The 22,074-nt window shown below is 37.8% G+C and overlaps 1 protein-coding gene across 1 annotated transcript in view; it reads right to left on the bottom strand.

The window, feature by feature from the left end:
* Nucleotides 1-676: 676 nt before the first annotated feature.
* Nucleotides 677-22,074, bottom strand: part of ELOVL4 (ELOVL fatty acid elongase 4) — a 35,321-nt gene continuing 13,923 nt past the window's right edge. Inside the window, exons 2-6 of the mRNA XM_074819702.1 lie at nucleotides 18,273-18,460; nucleotides 14,931-15,011; nucleotides 8,319-8,490; nucleotides 6,026-6,153; nucleotides 677-5,517 (exon numbers count right to left, since the gene is read on the bottom strand). Coding sequence (XP_074675803.1) covers nucleotides 5,242-5,517; nucleotides 6,026-6,153; nucleotides 8,319-8,490; nucleotides 14,931-15,011; nucleotides 18,273-18,460 — 845 coding nt within the window. The 3' untranslated portion in view covers nucleotides 677-5,241. The remainder of the gene's footprint in view (nucleotides 5,518-6,025; nucleotides 6,154-8,318; nucleotides 8,491-14,930; nucleotides 15,012-18,272; nucleotides 18,461-22,074) is intronic.

Below are 22,074 nucleotides of genomic sequence, written 5' to 3'. Positions count from 1 at the left end.
GTACATAGCAACATGTAACTGCGAATTACACCTACCGCCAAAAGTGCTCCAGATTCTCCAGGATGAGAGATACCACATTAACACAATGCAGGGTCCAGCAAAAGCTAAACCACATGGCTAATCGTATTCCTAATTGTTAACACTTCCAATCTGGAGCCTTGAGTACAGTGTGGAGTCCCTTACCACCATCTCCTCAAACCAGAAGAATGATTGAGAAGGTTTCTTAGCTAGAACAATTATATTCAGTCACTACATCCATTTTTCACTTTGCTGATCCTTCCCTTCCTCTCCTGCATATCCAAGGCATAAGCCATACTGGGAGAGAAGCAAAGGCCAACTCCATCTGACACTTTCAGTTTATCCCAGCCTTAAGATGGCATTTGCTGTACAGCCAGAACGTATTCCAGGAGACTTGTGTTTTTGTGTAAGTAGACATCCTATTTTCACTCAATTCCCTAAGGGTGACTTCAAAGCCACTAGACTACCATTTTGGGGCAATATCCAAAATTAGAAACTCCCCATAACCTTAAAATGCCAAGAAATTTTTTTTCTCAAACTTTTGGGCTACATAACTGATTACATCAACACAACCTGTGCAACACTGTGAAATTAGCAAGGATCTGGAAGCAGGATGGGACACATTCTATGGAATGTATAAAACCAAACTCAAACAGCATGAAAAAAGTAATGTTTATTTTTATTGTTTACAAAAGCATGAACACCTTATGCAAAAGCAGCATCCTGAACCATACATTTCCCTCATCCTCCTGGGATATTGGCAGAAAACAAGTATTTTCTCTGTTCTTTAGGGTTAAATGTACTCTGCTGAGCTAAATGGAAACGACCCCACCGATTTCCATGGAGCTCTGACTGCTTACATTAGCAAAGAGGCCAACTCATCAGACTGCAATGCAACGAGATGTCATATGGGTGACGTGCTTTAGGTGCCAAATTGAATTAGTCTGCCTCTAACCAATATAAATACACTATCCAGATAATTAAGAAGCTCCCCATTCTTTTCAATTTTAACTGAAACAGATCTAATTTTAAATATGTGTTTAAACATTATGACTCTCGTCCCACACTAACTTCATGCAAGGTTATGCACCATGAACAATTTTACTCAAGTTTTGAAGAGATAGCAAGTGTGCTCATAAGCTATTTTAAGAGTGAGACCTTTCAGCACAATAGCTATTTACTCCTTTCTTACCTGCCTCCCCAGCACATGGAGGTCAAGTGCTTACTCTGAAGAAATGTGCCCTAAGGTTAACCTGAAAAAAAATGTGCAGCATTTTTACTTTGCCTTCATCTTTTTCTCATGATCTGGAGCTGGAAGTAGTTAATGGTCATACAATCAAACAGGCGATGCTTTTGAACCTACAGAGAAACATTTATTTATTTATTTATTTTAAAAGTGTTTTGTTAAACAGAGAATTCGACTGCAATAACTTCAAAGACTTACCTGGAGCAAGTTACTTACTGATTCCTAAAATGATCCCTACTATAAAACAGCATAATTCCTCAGCTCCTCTGAGTTGAGGTCCCTCCCCTCAGAATCTACAACTGATGCCTCAAAATATTTATTACACTGGGAGAAATGGCTCTGGCTTGCCTGCCATCCTATCTCTAAAATGACTGACAAATACTATTTATGTCTGCAAGACTGATATTGGATCTATGGATCAATGAAAACTGCTTGATTTTACTGCTCGAGCTGCAGGAACTGTTCTATTAGCTCCTGCCAACTTCACGTTAAAGAAATACAATTTACTTCACATATTGAAAGAACCTGCTAAGATCCCATATATATATATATACATACACACACAATGTATGTGTACACATATATACACACACATATATATAGGTAATTTGTATTTATTTTACATCAACACAGTGCTAAAAGAATCCAACAACTGTCACTGCTAGAGATGAGGCTAAATGAAATGGTATCGCTTATATGGCATCAAATAATTATGAGACTCTGGTCCAAGAACTTCAGAACTGTTAGCAAAAAAGTATCTTTCACTGGCAAAAAAAAAGTTCCAAATGGTTTGAATTTCACTTTTAATAAATTGGAAGCATTTAGAAAAAAAATATTTGAAAAAATACCATGCAAAGTAGATTTTATAATTTAAAGTTCAGTTCTGTGTATAGCAAACACACACATTTATACATATATTCTATTAGTTTCATGGCAAAATTCTGAGGTGTCTTGACTCAATGACTTTAATGAATCTGGCAGTATCTCACATGCATATCAATGCCTCAAATTTTGAAAAAGAAAAAGCTATACAAGTTCAGCCCTGTATTCTGTGAGTCTGGCTGCATAGTCAGAAACAGAAGTATTGCACTCAAGACCACACCTACAAAAATGTACATTTAATAAGGCCATTATATTCAAGATCATAATGGGACTCAAGTCACATAAACAATCAAATATATCATAGACCTAGGAAAGCCATATTGCAGATGATTGACTCAAAACAGCAGTGTTCCAGCAATTCAATAACTGACTTTTTTTTCCATTAAATGCTAATCTCTTGAACTGGTTTTACCCACAGGGCCAGACAACCTGACATGTATGTATGCACACATTCTCACAATGCATTGTTTCATTTTTTTTTTCTTGAAAGTTACCAAATGCCCCAGAGTTTGAGGGTAGGTTTCTACTCAAGTTCCGCCAATAAGGTTCAAGCTGTTACCAACTTTAAGCAGCTTCCATGATGGAGGGGTGAGAAGATTTGACTTTCAGTTATTTAAATATTTGCCAACATGCAAGACAAAGTGTAGCAAAGACATAACTGAACCTGTACTGGAATACTTCTCAGTCTGCTCTTTCAGAGCCAGATCACATTAAGAGTGTGTTTATCTGATCTGGCTTACTGGAAGACAGAGCAAACAATCAATTTAACTCAATACAAGGAATGATACAGATTTACAAGTCAGCTGCCCACATCCCACGCCAAATAGAAAGAAGCTACCCTTTAATCAAAGGGGTAAGCTACCTTGAATTTACAGTAGGGTAAGTGTATTCACACCAGCCATTAACTCGGAGTAGCAGGTGTGCTGTAAATCTGCTAGCTTGCTTTGTAGTTATTTGCTCCTTTATCGATTCCAAAGTTACCCAGTGAGCCAGCATTTTGGCTTGGTTAACGGTAGTGGCATTTGTCCAAGAAGGAAGGGTAGACCACTATCCCTCTTCCCCATGCCATACTACATTAAATACACAGAGCTATGCAAACGCAAAAAGCATCAGTACAAAGGCTGGAAGAATCACAAGACACAGCAGATAAGAAACTTAATGGTCACATGCAATACAGTTCAGCAGAGAAATTCTTTCACAATCCTATATTCTGCCATAAAATCCACAGTGGTGGAGATTATGGAAACTACCTTCCAGCTGAATCAACTCCAGCATTAGGAATTATTTCTGAATACAACAGACTAATCCAACCCTTTTTTTCCTAGGACTTGTTTGGGTTTAGACACTTTTTAGTATAGAGACAAGAGAAAAACCTGAGACACAGACGATGTGACCTGTTTGCATATCATAAACAGACAAATGGATAATCAAGATGCAAAAAATATTAAATGTGTCACACACTTTACACCTACAGCTCCACGTACTTTTTTGCTGCAGCAATGGTGTCACTTGCTGGATGCAAGTTTGTCACTAACTATGAATATGTTTTTGACCAGAGCTGGGAGAAATGCATTTAGACAGCAACAACACAGCTCTTGGAGTAATGAACAAGAAACATGGGAGTTCAGGAGATGGTTTCTGATTCCACCCCTCTCTTCTAGTCATTGCATCCTGAGCAGCTCAAAACATCTCTCTTAGTAATCCCATTATTTGGAAGGAGAATAACTCTTTCCATATCTTCTTCACAAAAGGAGCAGTAAGAAGTCCATTAATGTGCCACATAAGATGGAAAGCCATCTAAAAGGCTTCTACTTATTTTAGCAGTTTTGACTAAAAAATAATTAGCAGAATCACTTTGTCAATTAGGTTGAAAAGATCCGAGAATATTTTGGAAATAGAGTTTCAGAAGCCCATCTCTGACATTCACATTAAAATGGTGGCCTGACTACTAGCAATACATTGTCTGCAAGTGTCTAAACAAATAGAGTTTTGATGGGTATCAAGCAGTAGCAGCACCTTCAACATTTTATGTTTGCTGTATTTAGTACTTTTTAATTGAATTCTCTCTCCCTATAAAGCGACTGTCTGGTAGTTAGAATGACTACTCATACACACAGCATTTCTGAATGGAACTACGTATTGTTGTTTTCTCTCCACCATAATATTATCTTACCATTTTCAGTATCAGTCAGCACCACAGGTTTAATGTAGGTCACGGACAACAAGCAGCAGGCCTACTTTTACTGCTTGCTTCAAACAATGTATTGTTTCATATTCATACATTCTTAAGATGTTTTCTTCACTTAGCTATACTAAAAGTACCACTCTAAAATTTAAGTTTACATTGAAAAAGGTTATTGATGACTTGACCAAAAAAATACCACCAAAAATCCCTTTTTCTCCCACAGGAAATCATATTTTCTCCTGAATTAGTGTTAATGGATATTTATATTAGAGGACTCCATATTTCAGAAACCAGTTATTTAATGCTCAATATTCTTTTCAGCAGATGAAGAGGTAGGTATATTGCCACACAAGAAAAAAAAAACAAACCTGTAACAGATACTCAATTATATCAAATAATGTCTGAAAAGTCAAACACTCTTCTGACAGCACATAAACATGATGTGTCTGAAGACACTCTCCAAGGAGGACAAGAAAAGTTGCACATTCTGATTAGATAATACATCATAATTTGAAATTTAATAATTTTCTGGAAAGAAAACACAAGTATCCAAATGCTACTTCCTTCCCACCTCCCTCCCCCAAAGAAATGTGGGTGCCAACAAAACTGCCTGTATCAATGGTAGTATTAACTTTGGGACTGCTAAATATGGAATCAACTGCCATTCTTCCTTACCAACACCAGCAGTCTACAAGTTTACACAGAGACCATATGCATGATAATTACATAATTACAATAGAAATTCAACTTTAGTGTTGTTCTTAAAACAATCTTCATAAATAATGAAAATATCTGTGTTCTAGCTCTTCAGTAACCTAAGGTTAATTGGTACAGATAGTGGTTTTTTCTTCCTTTTATAAACCAAACTGGAGGTTCCTCACTGCCAACAATGGTTAAGGCCTGGATCAAGTTACTCTCCTTTTGCTTTTCCCTTTTTCTGCTTTTTTCCATTTTCCACCACTGCATTATTTTCTTGTTTGCTTAATCCATTTGCAACAGCACCATTTGCTATTTTGCCATTCTTCATGGGTTCCTTGGGCAGCTTATATGTCCGATAGTAAAAGTTACCAAACAGGAAAATGAAGGTGACAGCATAGAAAATTACACCCCAGTGCATCCATTTAGGGAACGGACAATCAATATAAATAGACAAGGCTGTGTGGCCAATAGTCACATGGAACTGCACCTGAAAGACAGAAAATATAGAATCAAAAAGGTCTGGATATATTCTGTAGGTCTGACTGCACCAGTGTATACCAATGCATAAAGTTATGAAAACTGCTAAACTGGGAGGGGGTTAGGAAGCCATATTTGGCTGCTACATCACACATATGCTTGACCAGGGACATCAAATTTATTGCAGTACCTGGCACCAGCTTTCAGAAATAGCAAAATGAGAAGACATTAAGAGATCTGGATTTTCTCTATGTTTTGAACAGGTTTTTGCAATTCAGTTGCAACCAACCAACCAACCAGTAAAGTAGTATTAGACTTTACTCACACAACTCATATCTATGCTGCGTGTTTTGGGAAATGAAATAAATACTTCCATCTCCAGGAAGTATTCTAGCTTGAGCTGTGAGTATCAGGCAGCTAAGAACTTTTGGAAGGAGCAGCATCTGTTCCAAAACTCTGCAAATGCAAATCCACTCAGAGGCAACACCTTCTGACATAAAGGGAGAAATTTTACTTACCAATTGTAATATGGTCAAGTACCGTTTCCACCACAGGTATTTCTGAAATTTAGGGCCGCAGGCAGCTAATCCATAATACATGTACATTATGACATGAATAAATGCATTCATCTGAGCTCCAAAAAAAGCTGTCCAGGAACAAAAGGGAAAATTGCCATGTAATTTTGAAAAAAAAAAAAAAAAAAAAGAAGTCTTTTCTAGGATTATTCATGTGATAGTAAAAATTTTAAAGCGTAGGACATGCTGGGATTCCATCCATGAAATATTCAGTAGTATAGCATAGACCTGACTGCCAACATGTGCTGACACAAATAGCTGTTCACACAAGTAGTATGTCACATCTTTCATGGAACTACTTATGCAAAAGCTTTTCATAAGATTTTTGTTAAACAGACATCAATCGCATGGATTCCACATTAGTTATTGTAGCATAACTGCAATTGTGTTGCTGAAGGATTATTAAAAGCTGTATTTAACAATGTAAAGTATAAACTATCAGGTTCTGAGCTTAAATCTTTTAAACTGTATTTGAATGCACAAGGTCCACTTCTCAGCAAGAAGTCAAGAAACTCATGTGGAAGTCTGATTAAATAGGCAAAAAAAAAAAAAAATCATACAAAGCAAAACTTCACTTGTGGTTATAACGCGTTTAAGGGCATTGCCAAGTGAGTTTGTCTAAATTGCTCATCTTTGGTTTCCTTATTTACGACCAAAATATTCAGCCTTCTTAAATATATAAATGTAGAGTATAACTTTTGCCAGAATGATCCATGCTGGACATGAAGTTCTTATTTGCATTAAAATCTCTTTGCTTTGTCAAGATTAGGAGCCATTTAACAGAAACAAATTATACCTTGTTAAGGTACTCTTACAGTGCCAGAGAGGCTCAAAAAGGCTCTAATGTATAAGATTAGGGCAATACAGACAATAGCTGCTGACATCAAACAGCTCAGATGTCCATGTGGTCTAGACCCAGTTAGTTATAATAGGGTCCAGTTTATAATAGATCTGTCTATGTAAGCAATGTGCTATCAACTAGAAAACAGAAGAACATAGATCTAGTCACATTTATGCAGTAGTGCTACATAAATGCAGAAGAGCAACTGTTGCTTTTCCTTTTGCAGGGGCTATAAACTAAGAGGCAGCACAAGAACACCAAAACTTGTAATAAATTTGGAAACAGTTGCAACTGTTATATTGAAAACTGCTGATACTTAGCACGAAAAGTCTGAAAAGGCAACAAGGAAGAGGGCATTTTGAGATATCCAGGGAATTTCTAAGACAACAAGTAAGCATCCAGTCTCCAGTAAGTGTATTTTATGGGTGCAGTAGCCAATAAAGATCATGAAATGTCTGGTTGAGTACCTGCATCCTGCAGATTACTTGGGAGAAATTCAAGGATAGTCACAGATACTCATTTTACAAGGTATCTATAGTAAATGAGAGCATAAAACCCCCATGCATTAAGTATTAGTGTGGTTTGACAAAAAAACCCAAAATATTAGTTTGGTGTGCTGTTTACTATATGTTATTTTCAGTGTCTTAAGCCTACTAAGCGCACTACAAACAAAAGAGGGTACTTTCCCTGAACCCTCAGTTCTGTAGAGCTTCTAATTTGAGAGAGATAAGACAAAACAACAGGAATAGGCATACAATAAGGCAAGGGAGGATGTGGCAAGTACAATGGAATAAAATTCTTTGATGGGGGCTTTAGCAAGAAAAAAAAAAGGCTGATAATGAATTATAGACTTGTGTCATTACAAACAGGTTTTAAAAGTTAATTGACAGATTTACTGGCTCACCTTCAAGGGAAGGTTTCAGAATTTTATACATGCTTCTTTATAAAAAAGAAAGCAAACCCCAAACTCATATACAATGCCAAAATAACGTCTCCATTAACTTCATTACATTTGCACACAGATTGTGGCCCTTAATTAGATTTTGCAGTTCTCTGTATCTGCAAAAATTAAAGTTAGGCAAGACACGTTCATCTTTCTATTTCATACAGAACAAGGATAATTTTGAAGACAGAACTTCAGGCCTGCAATTGATGCCCATGAGGGAAAAAAACAGTTTTGCAATTCATTAGATTACTGCCCTGTTATCTTTTCCTCCCCCACGTTTCCCACAGAGGAAAACTGTACACATTAAAGCTACTGCACTGCTTCAGTGCTATTTAAACAGTCTTGTATATTATAAATGTTAAGACTATGAAATTTTTTTTCATCTCTCCCAAACAATAACAATTCTCCCTTGTGTCCAGTCAAAAGGGTATGGGAGGAAGGGAACTCACCTTGTCCACCTGCAACCCACTTAATACCAATCCACCACAAGGTGAACATGGTGAAATGGTGATAGACATGAAGGAAACTAATTTGGTTAAATTTCTTCCTCAGGATGAAGAATACTGTATCCAAATATTCAATTCCTTTAGAGACATAATACCACCATAAAGCAGCAGCTATCTGCAATGAAAAAAAGACAACACAGAAGTTTTAGTGATTCCAGGCTGAATGGAAAAAAGTTCTCTCCACCTATCTATTGCAAGAGAAGGATATGTCTTCCTTCCCCAAATCCTGGTAAATGTTGAGGTGGAGTCGTCAAACACCTAATGGTATGGGAACAACAAAAACTATGCTCCATTCATCTATTCTGGACATGGAAGTATTATTCTGAGTCTACTGCTCACAAATCACAACTGTAAAAAGAACTAACATAGTTGAAAGCTTTGCCATGTCTTTTACATAGGGAGTTTGTGTCCTCATTCTCTATCCTAAGCTTTGCGGGAGAAGACTACCACAGGGCTTCCCATACTAATGAGGCAACACTGTGATATAGTCAGAACAACAAGGCAGAAACATGATGATAAAATGAAGTTGCAAAAGTTGAAACCTTATATACATTTCTTTCTGTACCACAGGTATATGGGTGGGATGGTACCAAATCACTCTTACAAGCTAGGTGCAGTACAGATTTCACATCCCTTAGAGCAATATTCTCCTCAGCCTCTTCAGGTCTGCTCAGTAACTCCCTCTGGAAAGCATCATTCTCCAAGTGGCTCTGTGTCATTCAGGGAATAGGAGCCACACAAGCTGCAGAGATATAACCCATCTACCCAACGTGACAGTGCTACACACCCAAAATTCCTCTTCTAATCCACGAATCAGTGAATCTTGCCCAAGATGCAACATAAACATGGCTTCCTGCTGAAATCAGGATAGTGTTGTACCAGGTAAAGCCCAGAAGCTCTGCGTAGCAATTTGCTAATACTATGATATGGGGGTATGGTGGTGGTGGGGACTCCCTTCCAGATCCCAAAGCATAGCAACAAGTCTAGTTCCTGGCATTGTAAGTCATCTAGCTTGTTATGCAAGGGTGGAACCAGAACATATCCCAGATGGTGACTCACAGAGAATGTAAAAAGAAAAAAAAAAAAAAAAAAAAAATTGGAAATGGCATCACCAGCAAGGAGAGGAGGCAATGTCACAACACACCTATTTGTAAGAAGTTCACCTGGTCTTTCAGGACTCATCTGACAACAAATTAGACTTCCTTACCTTAACATGGTGTGAAATAATCCCACCACCCCATCAGTCCCCAGGGGAGACAGAAGAGAAAAAGTTAAGACAGCAATAGCTTCCCTCCCCAAATACACACATACTGCTAGGCAAGAGAGAGAAAGGAGAATCAGAACGAGCAGTACAGAGTAATGGAATGCCCCCTGCATGTTTTCCTCCACCTCTCCAAACTAGCAGGAAAGGAATGCATCTCTCCTCAGAGTAAGTTTGTCACAGCCATAATTGGACTGCTGAGCATTTCAGGAGAGATTACAGCAGAAGCGAAAAAGCAGCACAGGAGCAGAAGAGTGCTGCAGATCTGCATTGCAGACTCTGCAGTTTCCCAAAGGGACTGCACAGCTTACTGTTGCCAAACTGCAGGCTTCTATGTATCCATTAATGAATATCCTTCTCATTCTCTGGATGTGATTTAGCCTACTCAGGTCTCAGGAAGAGGAGGCAGATTTTGTTATTTTTTTTATACAAAAAGATGTTAATATCTGTCAAAATCGGAGAAAGGCTTAATGAGAGAAAAATGACTCCCACAGATCTTGGAGTTCCCAGACACACAGGCAAGCTGCAAGAACCACATATATATATATCTATCTATATATACATATATATATATATATATATGTATGTTGCTCAATATCCAGTGCAGTTCTGCCTCTGGGACAGGTAGTCAGTTGTTTAATGACACCCACATCAAGGCTTTGTCTCACATCCATGGATTAGCACAACAGTCCAGCATCTTTTACAGATCTTTGCTAAAGCTGCATCTCCTAAATAAATTAAGATAAGCATCTTTTAATCTCATGAGTTACAATAAACACTTATAAAATGACAAGCCAGCAAAATACTCAAGCTCTTTGGAGGTCCTTCCTTCCGAGAAACTTTTAAAGAACAAATAGATCAGTCACAAGCAAGCTGCCATAAAATCTCTTATAAAGCCAATGTGCATTTTGTTAAAGAAGCAGTGGAACAATAAGCCAAATAGCCAAGAAGCAAATAGTCAATTTACTGTATGACACAGAGCAAAATTTAAGTGGAGGAAAATCCAACAAAAACCCTTATGTTTTATGCTCAAGATGCCACAGGTTCACCATATGCTCCTAGACAAGCCATTTAACATACCTCATTTTTCTTCTTTTGAATTCCACCTGTCTTTCACAGAAAGCAATTACAGCCCATGGATCAAAACCAGCTGAACTTTTGATCAAAATGCTTCCCATCACTTAAGAACAAAAATAGCCTCCATTTCCTTGCAGGATTACACTTGCTGATTTTTGTGTTCCTGTACATTTTTTTGCCTGACAGCCCTTTTGGTCTCTTCCTATCATAAAATTTTACTGCCATTTATTCTCAAACCTGATAGGTTTCATGTACTGATGATCTATTTCAGTGCTCCCAAAGACTTATGCAGATGTTTTGATCATTACCTTATAGATGCAGAAAAAAGTGGAAAATACACCGATACGTAAGCTATGCCTTACGTATCTATGACTACTATTAAACTTCTTCTGCAAAGCATCAGAAGTTAAAAAGGCATATTCCTGAAATGAGTAATACTAGTCACAACCATACCTTTTCTGGCAATTTTCATGTGTGCCAATCTAAGTCTGTTAAAACAGCAGATGGCACAGAAAGATTACATTACAGCCTAGGATTAAGGGGGTCAACAAGAGGTCCAATCCCATGACCTCTGCCTCCTGCAAGGCTTTTGAATAGAGGGCTGTTTTAACATGGGACTCCGTTCCTGCACCCTCCTTCCTCATTTCAGGTTGGGGACAGGTACTTCTTAGAAGGTAACAGTAACATGAAAAATGAAAGTGGCTTTTAAAGAGAACTCTTTTCCCAGCTTCAGTTACAGAATTTTGTTTACAGGACCATGAAGTCTATTTGTTAAGTCAAATTCCCTTTTCACAGAAGTTTAAAGTAAATGATTATTATATTTATTTCGTAAGAGGAAGCTACTCAAGCTCCAGACATAAATACAAACAACACAGATTATGATTACAATACAGAAGACAGCCATAGCTCAGCTTTGTGATAACAGATAGCACACTTAAAACTAAGAACTAACTAATTCACACAGCCCCAGATTCCTAATTCTCAGTTCTTCAGAAATGCTAATAAAACAGATGAACCTCGACCTGGGAAATAAGGACACGCAAATGTAAGCAGAGGGGGAAGGTGACTACTCACAGACACTAACATGTCTTAAGTTAGACAGTGTTAGGAAATTGTTCACTCCAAATACTGGAGCTTCCAAAGTAGTACTACAAAGCATGGATTTAACACCTCAGCCCTTTGCATTTATTATTTTGACTCCTAAGCTATAACGAAAAATGTTCTTCCAAGATGCAGCTGCAGCTCCTTCAAAATTCTTTCTTGGCGATTTCTTTAACCTTTTCTTTCTTGACTACTATAAACATTTTATATTTTTATATAACCAATTACAAAACACACTCCTCAACTTCCTGCCAGCAGTCAGTAAGGTGGCTACCTACTACACACAGAAGTCCTTTAGAAAGGAGTTTATTTCTGCAATTGTGGAATCTAATTCCCATCCCTGCTTGCTCCAGTCATCCATTGCCTCTTGTAGACTGGATGAGATTAACAGGTGTGGGTAGGTTCGAAACAGTAAGGAGGAGGACCAACTTCTTCATACTATGTGTAAACTACCTACAGAATTAATTGTCAGTGAAAGCCAGAAGCTTGATAAAGTTGAAGAAAACATACAAATTCATGGAAGACTATTCCCTTAGAAACTGGCAAAACAAAGAGGCTAGGCCTCACTTAAGAGGTCTGAGAGCTACAGACCGCTGGTGTTGTGAGACTATACAGGGGAAGTGCTACCACATGCCTTTACACTGTTCTCTTGAAATCACCATTGGCTTACTGTCTTGACACACGATGTGGGCCAGAGAGGAGAGGAAAGTCATTCTCTAGCACCCAGGATAGCCACACCTTTTTTTTGGACTGTCTACCAGCAATATGTACTCCCTTGAGGAACAAAGGATGGTTTCTTGACCCCTCACTTTGAGCAAGAGCTCTGGTCAAAAGCAGTCACTACACGGCAACATCATAGTGGCACATTCCCAACAACACAGAAACAGAGGTCATACCAGTGCTACTATGTTGCCATTTAGACCACCATCTGCAATTAGCGTCACATTTCTCAATATTTGCTCCAGCTTTCTAAGCCCCACAATAGCCATATATGAAGCTGTTGCTTTCCAGAGCATATTCCTTAATGCTCTTTAGGCTCAGTGCTGTTTCCATTTGAGATAGTCCCAGTCTCCTTCATCTGACTTATACAGTACTTATTTACTCATTCTCTTACAAATAAAGTTAGTGCATCTGTGATTAATTCTACTACTGAAGTGCAGCATTCCTCTTCAGAGAAAACCCAGTGCCAACAGATATTAGATATTTAGTATCTAGATCTATTAAAAGGGTGTGAGAGATGTGCTATAAGGTTTATCAATTCTAAACTCAAAACTGCAAGAAGCAGCTCACATTTACTTACATTTTAAAACTGCTTTTGCAGGTTTATATTATGAAAAATGATGGTGAAAGGAATCTTGATGAGGTTTGGGGGTTTTTTTGTCCAAAACCATACCTTCTAAATGCAAAGCATGATACACTGTAAGGCAGGCCAGAAACGTATCCCAGACTCTTTAGTTACACAAAGTACACTTGTGGACAGCATAGTTTTCTACTTTCAACTTATTTACCTAAATTGAGAATTCATTCAAAAGAACTACCAGATAATGATCAAGATAAGGATCTTGACTGGTAACATACTATACAGGTGCTGCACAACTTGAGAGAAGTTTTTCAATCTTCCATGCTTCTTTAACTCTCTCAGTTGCAAACTGAACGTTACAACTTAAAACTTTAGAATTTATGCAAATTCATAACTTTGCAAAAAAATCAAAAAGTCAGGAAATCCAAAGAGTAGATATTGCTAGAGCAACCTTTCTTTTCTGGACATATTATGTAATAAATACATTGTGCACATGATTTTGCCTTTATTTCATTGTATAATAATGCTTCATTTGGCATAATGAACTAAACAGAAGATAATTCTTTTGAGCAGGTCTGATCCCTCCACAGCTTCCCACAAACAAGTGCACCTAAAAGTGAGGCTACAAAACAGAATTTTTGCGTACTAAAAGTCATTACCTCTTGTAATTACTTAGCTAATATAAAAATTCCTGCAATATATGCCATACCAGTCCTCAATGTCATCCAGCTGAGTACAAGGCATCCTATTTTGCTTATCTATTAAAAAAAACAACCTGTCAAGCATTTGTTATACTTGTCTAGACTTTGTTTTTAAACAAATTTATTAACAGAAGTATTTCAGCGACTGAAATAGTGAGTGCAAGTATTGTCAAAGGTAAAAGATGGGTAACTGCCATAAAGCCAATAAAAATCTACACAGATCTGTTCTGCAATATTAGCCATGATACATAAGGTGTAAGACTCAAAACTGTCCTTCTCACTACCACCCCTGCCATGTGCACAAGCTTTTAAGTAATACTACCCATGAACAGCCATCTTGTAGACACTTTTAAAAATGTGTTATTAAATATTAAATGTATTTATACTATAACACACTTTCATTACATTTTCAGGAACACGTTCTAATCTGTAGGTGAAACTTGCAAGAACAGCCAAGAGATTCTCAAGTGTCAGCTCTGCCAGAAGATAAGACTCAGAACATGAGCTAATCAACACTGTTACAGAAACCAACAAGCATCTGCACTTTGATTATAATTTGAATACTTTCCAAAAAACACACATTTGAAATCTAAGTTTCTACAATGAAATGTACCGATAGTACATTTGCCAGAAGCCAGCAAGACCTCATGAAGCCAAACATGGGTAAAGGAGACAAAAAGTTGCCTCACCAGTATGAGTGAAGTGCAACCACAGTATATGCTGACAAATATTACTTGCTTTGATCTAGCTAGAACACTACACCTTTACTGCGGTTAGCCTGGTATCATAAACTTCAGCAATGTCTAGGAACCAAAGTATGTATACAAAGTTTATCCTGGATTGTACAACCACAAATGAAGCCAAGGATGGTATCTTTAAGACTACCTGTACTTGCAGCAGTCAGATGAAAGTTAATGCAAATACACTGATACACTTTGATTAAACCTGTTAAGTGCAACGTAGTCAAACCTGAAGTAGTCTGTGAGAATATAACGGATACAGTCATGGCTGACAGCAGAACTTTGGAAACACTATTTTCAGGTAAGACTTAAAACCATCACATAGTGCTATATATTACACACATTCATATACAAATACAAAAAAGAAATACTCACCCTAACTTCATAAACATTATCTGAATAATCCACAGTCTGGCAGACATAGCTGTACCCTCGAGCTCTTGATGACAAAAACAGCTGAAAATATTAAAGTCATACATGAGGGGAAAGACGCTACATAAAACATGTTCATAACAACTATCAGCAATTCTCTTGCTACATCAAACTTACCTGAACAGAAATATTTTTTAAAATCCTTATCAGTCCTGAGAATACTACTGAAGAAAGCCAGTATTTAATTCTAACGACCTGTTGTTACACAGTACCTTTTTTTTCCTTGTAAATTAAAAAGTACTCATTTTCCCCTGCATGTTTCTTCCCAGATAATTAGTACACATTACTGTACACATTAGTAAAAATTCCAGTATGACTTTAAGCTATTCAAAGATGAGTGTTCCCTCTGACGGCTCTAGCTTCAGAAACAAAAAATAACTAATTGCTTTCACTATGAATGACAGAAACGCTATTCCCATGATGGATTTGAGAGACAGGGATTAGATAAATTTGGTCTACTATTCTTAAAACAGTATACCAATCAAAATCCAGGAAAAAACCACCCCCGAACAGCCAATGCTGAGCACCCATAAAACATATTGAGAGAAACAGAATGAAGAAAAGTTCCCCATTTTGTGCCAACAGAAATGGCCTAAAGCACATGAAGTGCTCCTGTAGGGCCAATTCAAAATAAAGCATATTACAATAACCTGAACAGAAGAAGATAAACTTGACATTTGAGCAAGTTCCCATTGGAAAGAAGAACACTTGCCTAGAGCTGTACAAGGTTCAAGTAATACTTCTACTCTTGACATTCATAAATGTTATGATCCAAGATTGTTTAAAGCCAGGTAATCCCACCCTGTTAAGGATCAAACAAGACAGCAGTGGAGCAGACATAACCTGTAAATTGTGAGCTGTAAAAGTAAAGAAGGGTGATACAAAAAGATTGCCAAAATAAACATGGGTAGGCACTGACTATTCTTACCGCTAACCTGACTTCCATCTTATTTAGAGTGAACTCGAGTTTACTTCAGTATCTCATCTTGCACACAGCACTAGGAGTGCAGTGAGGTGCAGAGACAAGCGTTATCCAGATAAAACCAACACACAAAACCTTGTGAAACTCTAGAATTACTTGCTGCACATGTCTGTTAAAGTAGGGAAGTGAAAGAACTGTACACAGAAATGATCCTAAGAAAGAAATTGAACTACTTCTGCATCATTCAAGTCCATTTACAATCTGCTGTAACACCACTACTCTCCAGCATGGTCCTCCACAGGTACAAGCACATTTGATAATTTCAGAGAAGAGCAGGGAACAGTTTAGTCTGCACTGTTAAAGAAACTAACCAATCACTACTGTGACCTACTGGGTAATTTGACCAAGGTTCCCTTGGCAAAAGGCAGTAAATTGACTTCATCAGACTGCCTCAAAATAGAATAAGAAATTCAAGATTTTGTGGCAAAATAGGGGCTATGCATATGGGAATTCTGCATGTTCTAAGAAAAATTTGCTCCTAATTTGTATCTGAATTTGAGTCCAACATATGGCAGTCTTGGACTAGACAACCTAGCAGTGCTTTATGGACTTATATTTTTAACATAAGTTATCACAGATGAATACAGCTTGCCATCAGGATGATTATTTAAATAACATTTAAAGGCATTTCACACTCAAATTCTGTCCTCAGCAATACCTGGAAGCTTTGTAGTCATTCACAAAACACAAACTGTGTATCATTTTACTCATTACAATTACATTACTCATGTGAATTACAACAGTGGCACACTGGTACTGTAAACCTCATGTAGACTGAAGCAGAAGCTGCCTGGTTAAAGGGAGCAATTGAAACTTGAACACCTTCCTCCTATCAGTCTCTAAGATCAAGAAAAGACACATAGCAGGAAACTAGAACCTCAGCCTGTGTCTAAATTTATGAGCTTTCAGCCCACCAGCAGCAAAGGCATCCTTGCAGTCCCACTCGTTTTTATGTCGATTCAGTGATTTGGAAATGCCATACAAACACATGTGTTATACTTTAAGCAACACAGGCTTGAAAATTAATTGACCACAAGTCTGGTATAATTCAGTTTATAGATAAAACAAACCAATTTAAAAGAATAAGTGAAAAAAGACAGACATGCCAAAAACACTGCAGAATTCATTTCAGAGGATTTTCAGTTTTAACCTGTCAAGATGATTGGATTTCATCCATTCACACAACTATCCTTGGGTGTCAGCATTAAATTCTGTTGTACTTGTAGTATTTTATTACTCAGTTGAATAGTGCAAGGAAACAATTTAGACAAGATGACAACCGAGGTGCGATGGCTAAAATTTTACCATGTCTTAAAAAAAGGCTGAAATTAGTTCATGATTTTAATACAGAAGCTCTGGGGAGGGGTCAATATGCAGATCATCATCAGATATGCCATGCTTTCTTGGCAAAAGTACAGAACAGACCAGCCACAAAAAGAATTTTGCAATGCTGTAATTTTAACTGCTCTGTTCATTTGCTTCTTTCTGGATATGGATTTTGCAAATTTATGATTCAAGGTCTTCCAGGAAGAAGACTCTCAATCCACATGAGCAAAGTCACAGCAGCATAAACTACTCCTTAACATCAGCTATATTCTGGACAGCTATCCTTGAATAATGATTAGCAAACTGTTAAGTAATCCCACTTAGCTACTGATAAAGAGCTGATCCACTGCATTGTTTCTAGTCATTTCTTCTGTACAAAAAAATCTAACAAAGGAGAAATGCAGCAACACTGAAATTTATTTAAATTAACACATTCAGAACATTGCAAACCAAGTATTAGGAGACTGTATCATTTTTATTTAAAGATACAGCTCATTTTTATTCTTATTCTAAAAGATAATCTACAGACAAGATACTTTTCCTCACTACAGACAACAGACATCTGAATTTCTAAAAACAATACATACATGGAAGGCACCAAACAGCTCAATTTCTAACAAATACATTCTGACACCCCTTCAGATTACTAAAAAGAAAAAAAAAATCAGTTACAAGTGTTAAATCTGTACAGATTTTAGTTAATCTGTCCAGTATTCACACTAATATACATCTAAGAACAACTTGGAATAGCTAGTACACACATTCTCTCTACAGACTCATTTTAGTGCATTTATTCTTAAACAGAATGTACCCAGCTACAGAAATACTCACATCAAAGGCAAACTCAGCTTTAAAAGTCTGTGCAAAACATTCACCCTCAATAGACATCATGAATATGTAAGATTATTTTCATTTTACAATCTGTAGACACCCTCAGACTTAAACAGGAATTCCCTCCTGCGAGAGGGCATACACACCTCTTTGAAAATGAAGAAGTTGAGTAGAACCATTCCAAAGTTGTAAACAACCAACAGGAAACGTAACTGGAAGGGTTCTCTTGTCTTCATCCATTTGGGGCCCAGCCAGACAGTGAGGAGATAAATAGTGCTTATAGTCAGTGTTGGAAATGGAGACTGCATCAAGGGCCAATCATCAACACGTTTGTCTGGGGGGGGTGAAGCAAACAGAAGGAGTCAACAAGGTCTGGACAAAAATATATTTCATCATCATTTTCAGCATTGCATTTGTTAAGTATTGTTATCTCCTGGAATAGCTGCATCAGATAGTAGAAACACAATACACTCATTCTTTCCAGGAAGGTTAAAGAAAATAGCTTTTAAAAAACCCACTATATCACATTAACTCACACAGAGATTCATTATGTCATGCAAGTTCTATTGTTCAGTTCTACAATCCAAAACAATAAAGCAAACAGAATCACGTGAGGCCAAACCCAACCCACTAATCCCCCCAAAACCAATTTTGCTTATGATGAATAGTGACTGTAGTGGCAACACAACCAAATATTCAGCACCACTGCAAGTGAAAAGATACACAAAACTGGCAAAATACTGACAAAATTAACAACTTTTATTAGTTTAAAATTAGGCACCAGGAAGCCTCCTATTATTTTTTATAAAGGTTGTACGATGTTAGCCAAGTACCTTTGCTATCTGATGTAGATCAGTCTCATATGTTTCAGACAGAATACTAACGTTACTGGAAAACAACTAAATAAAAGAGTTTAAAGGGATGGTTCTAGTTAGAGTAATCTGTGCTGCTATATGGGAGACAAAGGTTTTATTTACAGTCTCTTTCAGTCACTCATGGGATCCAGAGTTACACATATTCTAGGGCCCAGAATATGCTATGTTAAGTTTTGGATCTGTATCAAAAAAGCACTCTGAGCATGATGAACCAGTGACATCTACGATTAGAAGATGGCTCTGCTACAGAGAGAGGAAGGGAGAGACTACTGTGACATCTCCTTACTCAGTGTTTCCTTCCCCCCACCCCACCATATGAAGGTTAATCTCTAGTTATAGCAAGAAATACAAGGTAACTATTCCATAACTATCAATACTTCAGATACTGCACAGCTCTACAATACTAACTGGATTATTTTCCAGATGCTTAGGCCAGTTGGAGTTCAGATGGAAATCACACCACAGGGCTCCTTGGGAAGCTCAGACATCTAAACACACCTGCCTTCAGTCATTTGTGAGCAAACTCATAAATAGCAATGCAGTTGCCCACAGACTTACCTAGAGGACAAGTTTCTTTTGGAGAACTGTTTTTCTTCATGGTAACCCAAAGACAGTGAAAAGAACCTATACCATAAATTAGCTCCTGATCCCAGGCATACTAACAGGTAAGTTAGAAAACCCTTCTTATCTACAAAATGAGGAACTCTGATGCAGTGAAAAAAGTACAGAACAGCACTGCCATTACTCCTCCACTTTTCTCTCGTTTCCTTGGTTGCCCTTAAGATCATAATTAGAACCTCATTTTAGGAGCAGATTTCATGAGACCCTCTATTTCTAATAAACAACACGTATTGTGATCTACAGAAAGACAGTGTGCATAGCACTGACGCTTCTTGCTTCCAGTTGATTTAACAATACTTGATCTGCACATTGCAAGCAAGATGCTAGGATGCCTAAAAAGTAGCAGAAAAGAAGAAAGAGAAACCAGCCTAGCTGCTTCCATTATGGCTGTTAATATCAGAAGAGAGAAGTCATCCTAGTACACAGAAACCTCCAGCAAGGCTGATGCTGCCAGAGTGACAGGAGTCAGCCTTGTGACCACAGCTGCTGATAGAAGTCAAGGGCAAGGTAGGGCAAGGAGTACAGGGAGGAGTGGTAAAAAATTCAGATTGACTGTAGAAACACAGGCAGCAAAACAGAACTAAAGACAGTGAGAGAAGTCAGTCAGTTACCTCTTACTTTTCAGCAAGTCCCTGGAACAGACACTTCTATTACAATATAATGTACTTTCTGTAAAACACAAGAACAATTGCTTTATAGTACAGTTTAGTGTCTTGGGATGTAAAGGAACAGCCCCATTTTCCAGACTTCACAGAACGTTACCTATTGAAGCTGAAATCACACCACTGCGTTGCAATTATTACAGTACTATCTCCCTTACACTTTAGTTCCTGTTTGTTTTTAGCAATTCCTCTACCAATCTGAATTTAAAAGTAAAAGATAACATCATTTAAAAGACAAGAGAAATGGAGAACCTCAACATCCACCTGATAATGGTAATGGGCAAAGACTCATCTCCACCAAGCAAGAAGAAAGGTGTCACTTTCTTAACTAAGAGACAGCTCTGGGAATAGCTGATGTGTGACATGCTTTAATCAAATCCACATCTCACTTCAGACACTGTAGCATGCAACAAGTTAAGAGCAGGTGAGGCAAGAGGCCTGGTTGCTTTCCCAGCCTTCTTGCACTAAGCAATATAAAGAAGCAAGGACATACTAGAGAATCTGTCTTCTATTTTCTAACCCAGCGTTTCATGGGAAGCTGAATGCTAAAGTGACAATATGAAAAGCGTGAAAAAGGAAGAAGATTTGAATTTTACCCAGAAGCTGAATGTTACCATCCACTGCCGAAAATAAGAAACTATGACCTATTCCAGATTTCTTTTGGTGACAGGAGACAAAGATCTCTAGAGGGAAGAACAAGGATTCACTAGAGGTGAAAGGAAAGACAACAGGACAACTTTTATGAAAGTCCAGCTGCAAGTGGTCTTTGCCTCACACTTCATCAGCATTGTAAACAATTCTTTCTCCTACTTTCCACAAATACTACAAATTGAAGAACTTAACTAAATAGATCTCTTGGTTTTCTCCAGTTAACTGTGACAACAACATAAGAGCACCTGGGCAGCTGGCATTACACCTCCATACCTGCACCATGGTTTCAACCTGTTACTTTTCATTTGCACAAGGTTTTTGGACAGTGGGCCACCACATCTCAAAGACAAGTCTTAAAGTATTTGCAAGAAAAGCATAGCTTACTGATACAGACCACATAACACACTGCCCAGGGAATCTGTTGGATTGGGATTTTGGGGGCATGACCTTTTGAACACAAAATACCTGTATGAGAGAGAACACAGTAGGCAAATCAGTTCTGGAGTACATCCTGGCCAAAAGAGAAGCATATCAATAGTCAAAGAGTTTATTCTATTTCCTACTGTGCTAACTAAGAATACCACCTTGCATTTATTTTAAGGGCATTTAGGAGACTCCGCACATGATTATTTTTTACTAATACTGTGGCATCAGAAAACATGCTACTATCCATCCCAGAACTTGAGAGATTTAGGAACTTGTTCATCACAAGATCTCGCCTGGATAATGCAAAGTAACTTGTTCAGTTTTAAACCAGCTGCACGCACCATTCCTGTTGCACAGAAGGTATTACAAAACCAATTTCATTTCAGTTTACCAGGCAAGCCTGCCTGTCTGTGTTCTACACAGAAAACACAATTACATGCTGAAAGATCCTTGTTCCGAACTTCTTTTCAGATATCCTCTTCCAAACCAAGATAAACTCACTCTCTTAAGTCATCTCCTTAAGAGACAAACCTCCCAAGCTACTCCAATACCCTCCTCCCTCACAACTCCACCTTGTTTTAGCAAAAGCAGCATAATTTTGTGTCCTACATACTAGCTGGTGCTGATGACCACAAATGATTTCTGCAAATTACAGAGAACTGTCTACATCTTAAGGGGACATATGAGTGTATTAAATCCTGTAGTACTTCACA

The sequence above is a fragment of the Strix aluco genome, chromosome 3, assembly GCF_031877795.1.
Source record: "Strix aluco isolate bStrAlu1 chromosome 3, bStrAlu1.hap1, whole genome shotgun sequence".
Taxonomy (NCBI): domain Eukaryota; kingdom Metazoa; phylum Chordata; class Aves; order Strigiformes; family Strigidae; genus Strix; species Strix aluco.
This window is presented reverse-complemented; position numbering and strand designations above follow the sequence as displayed.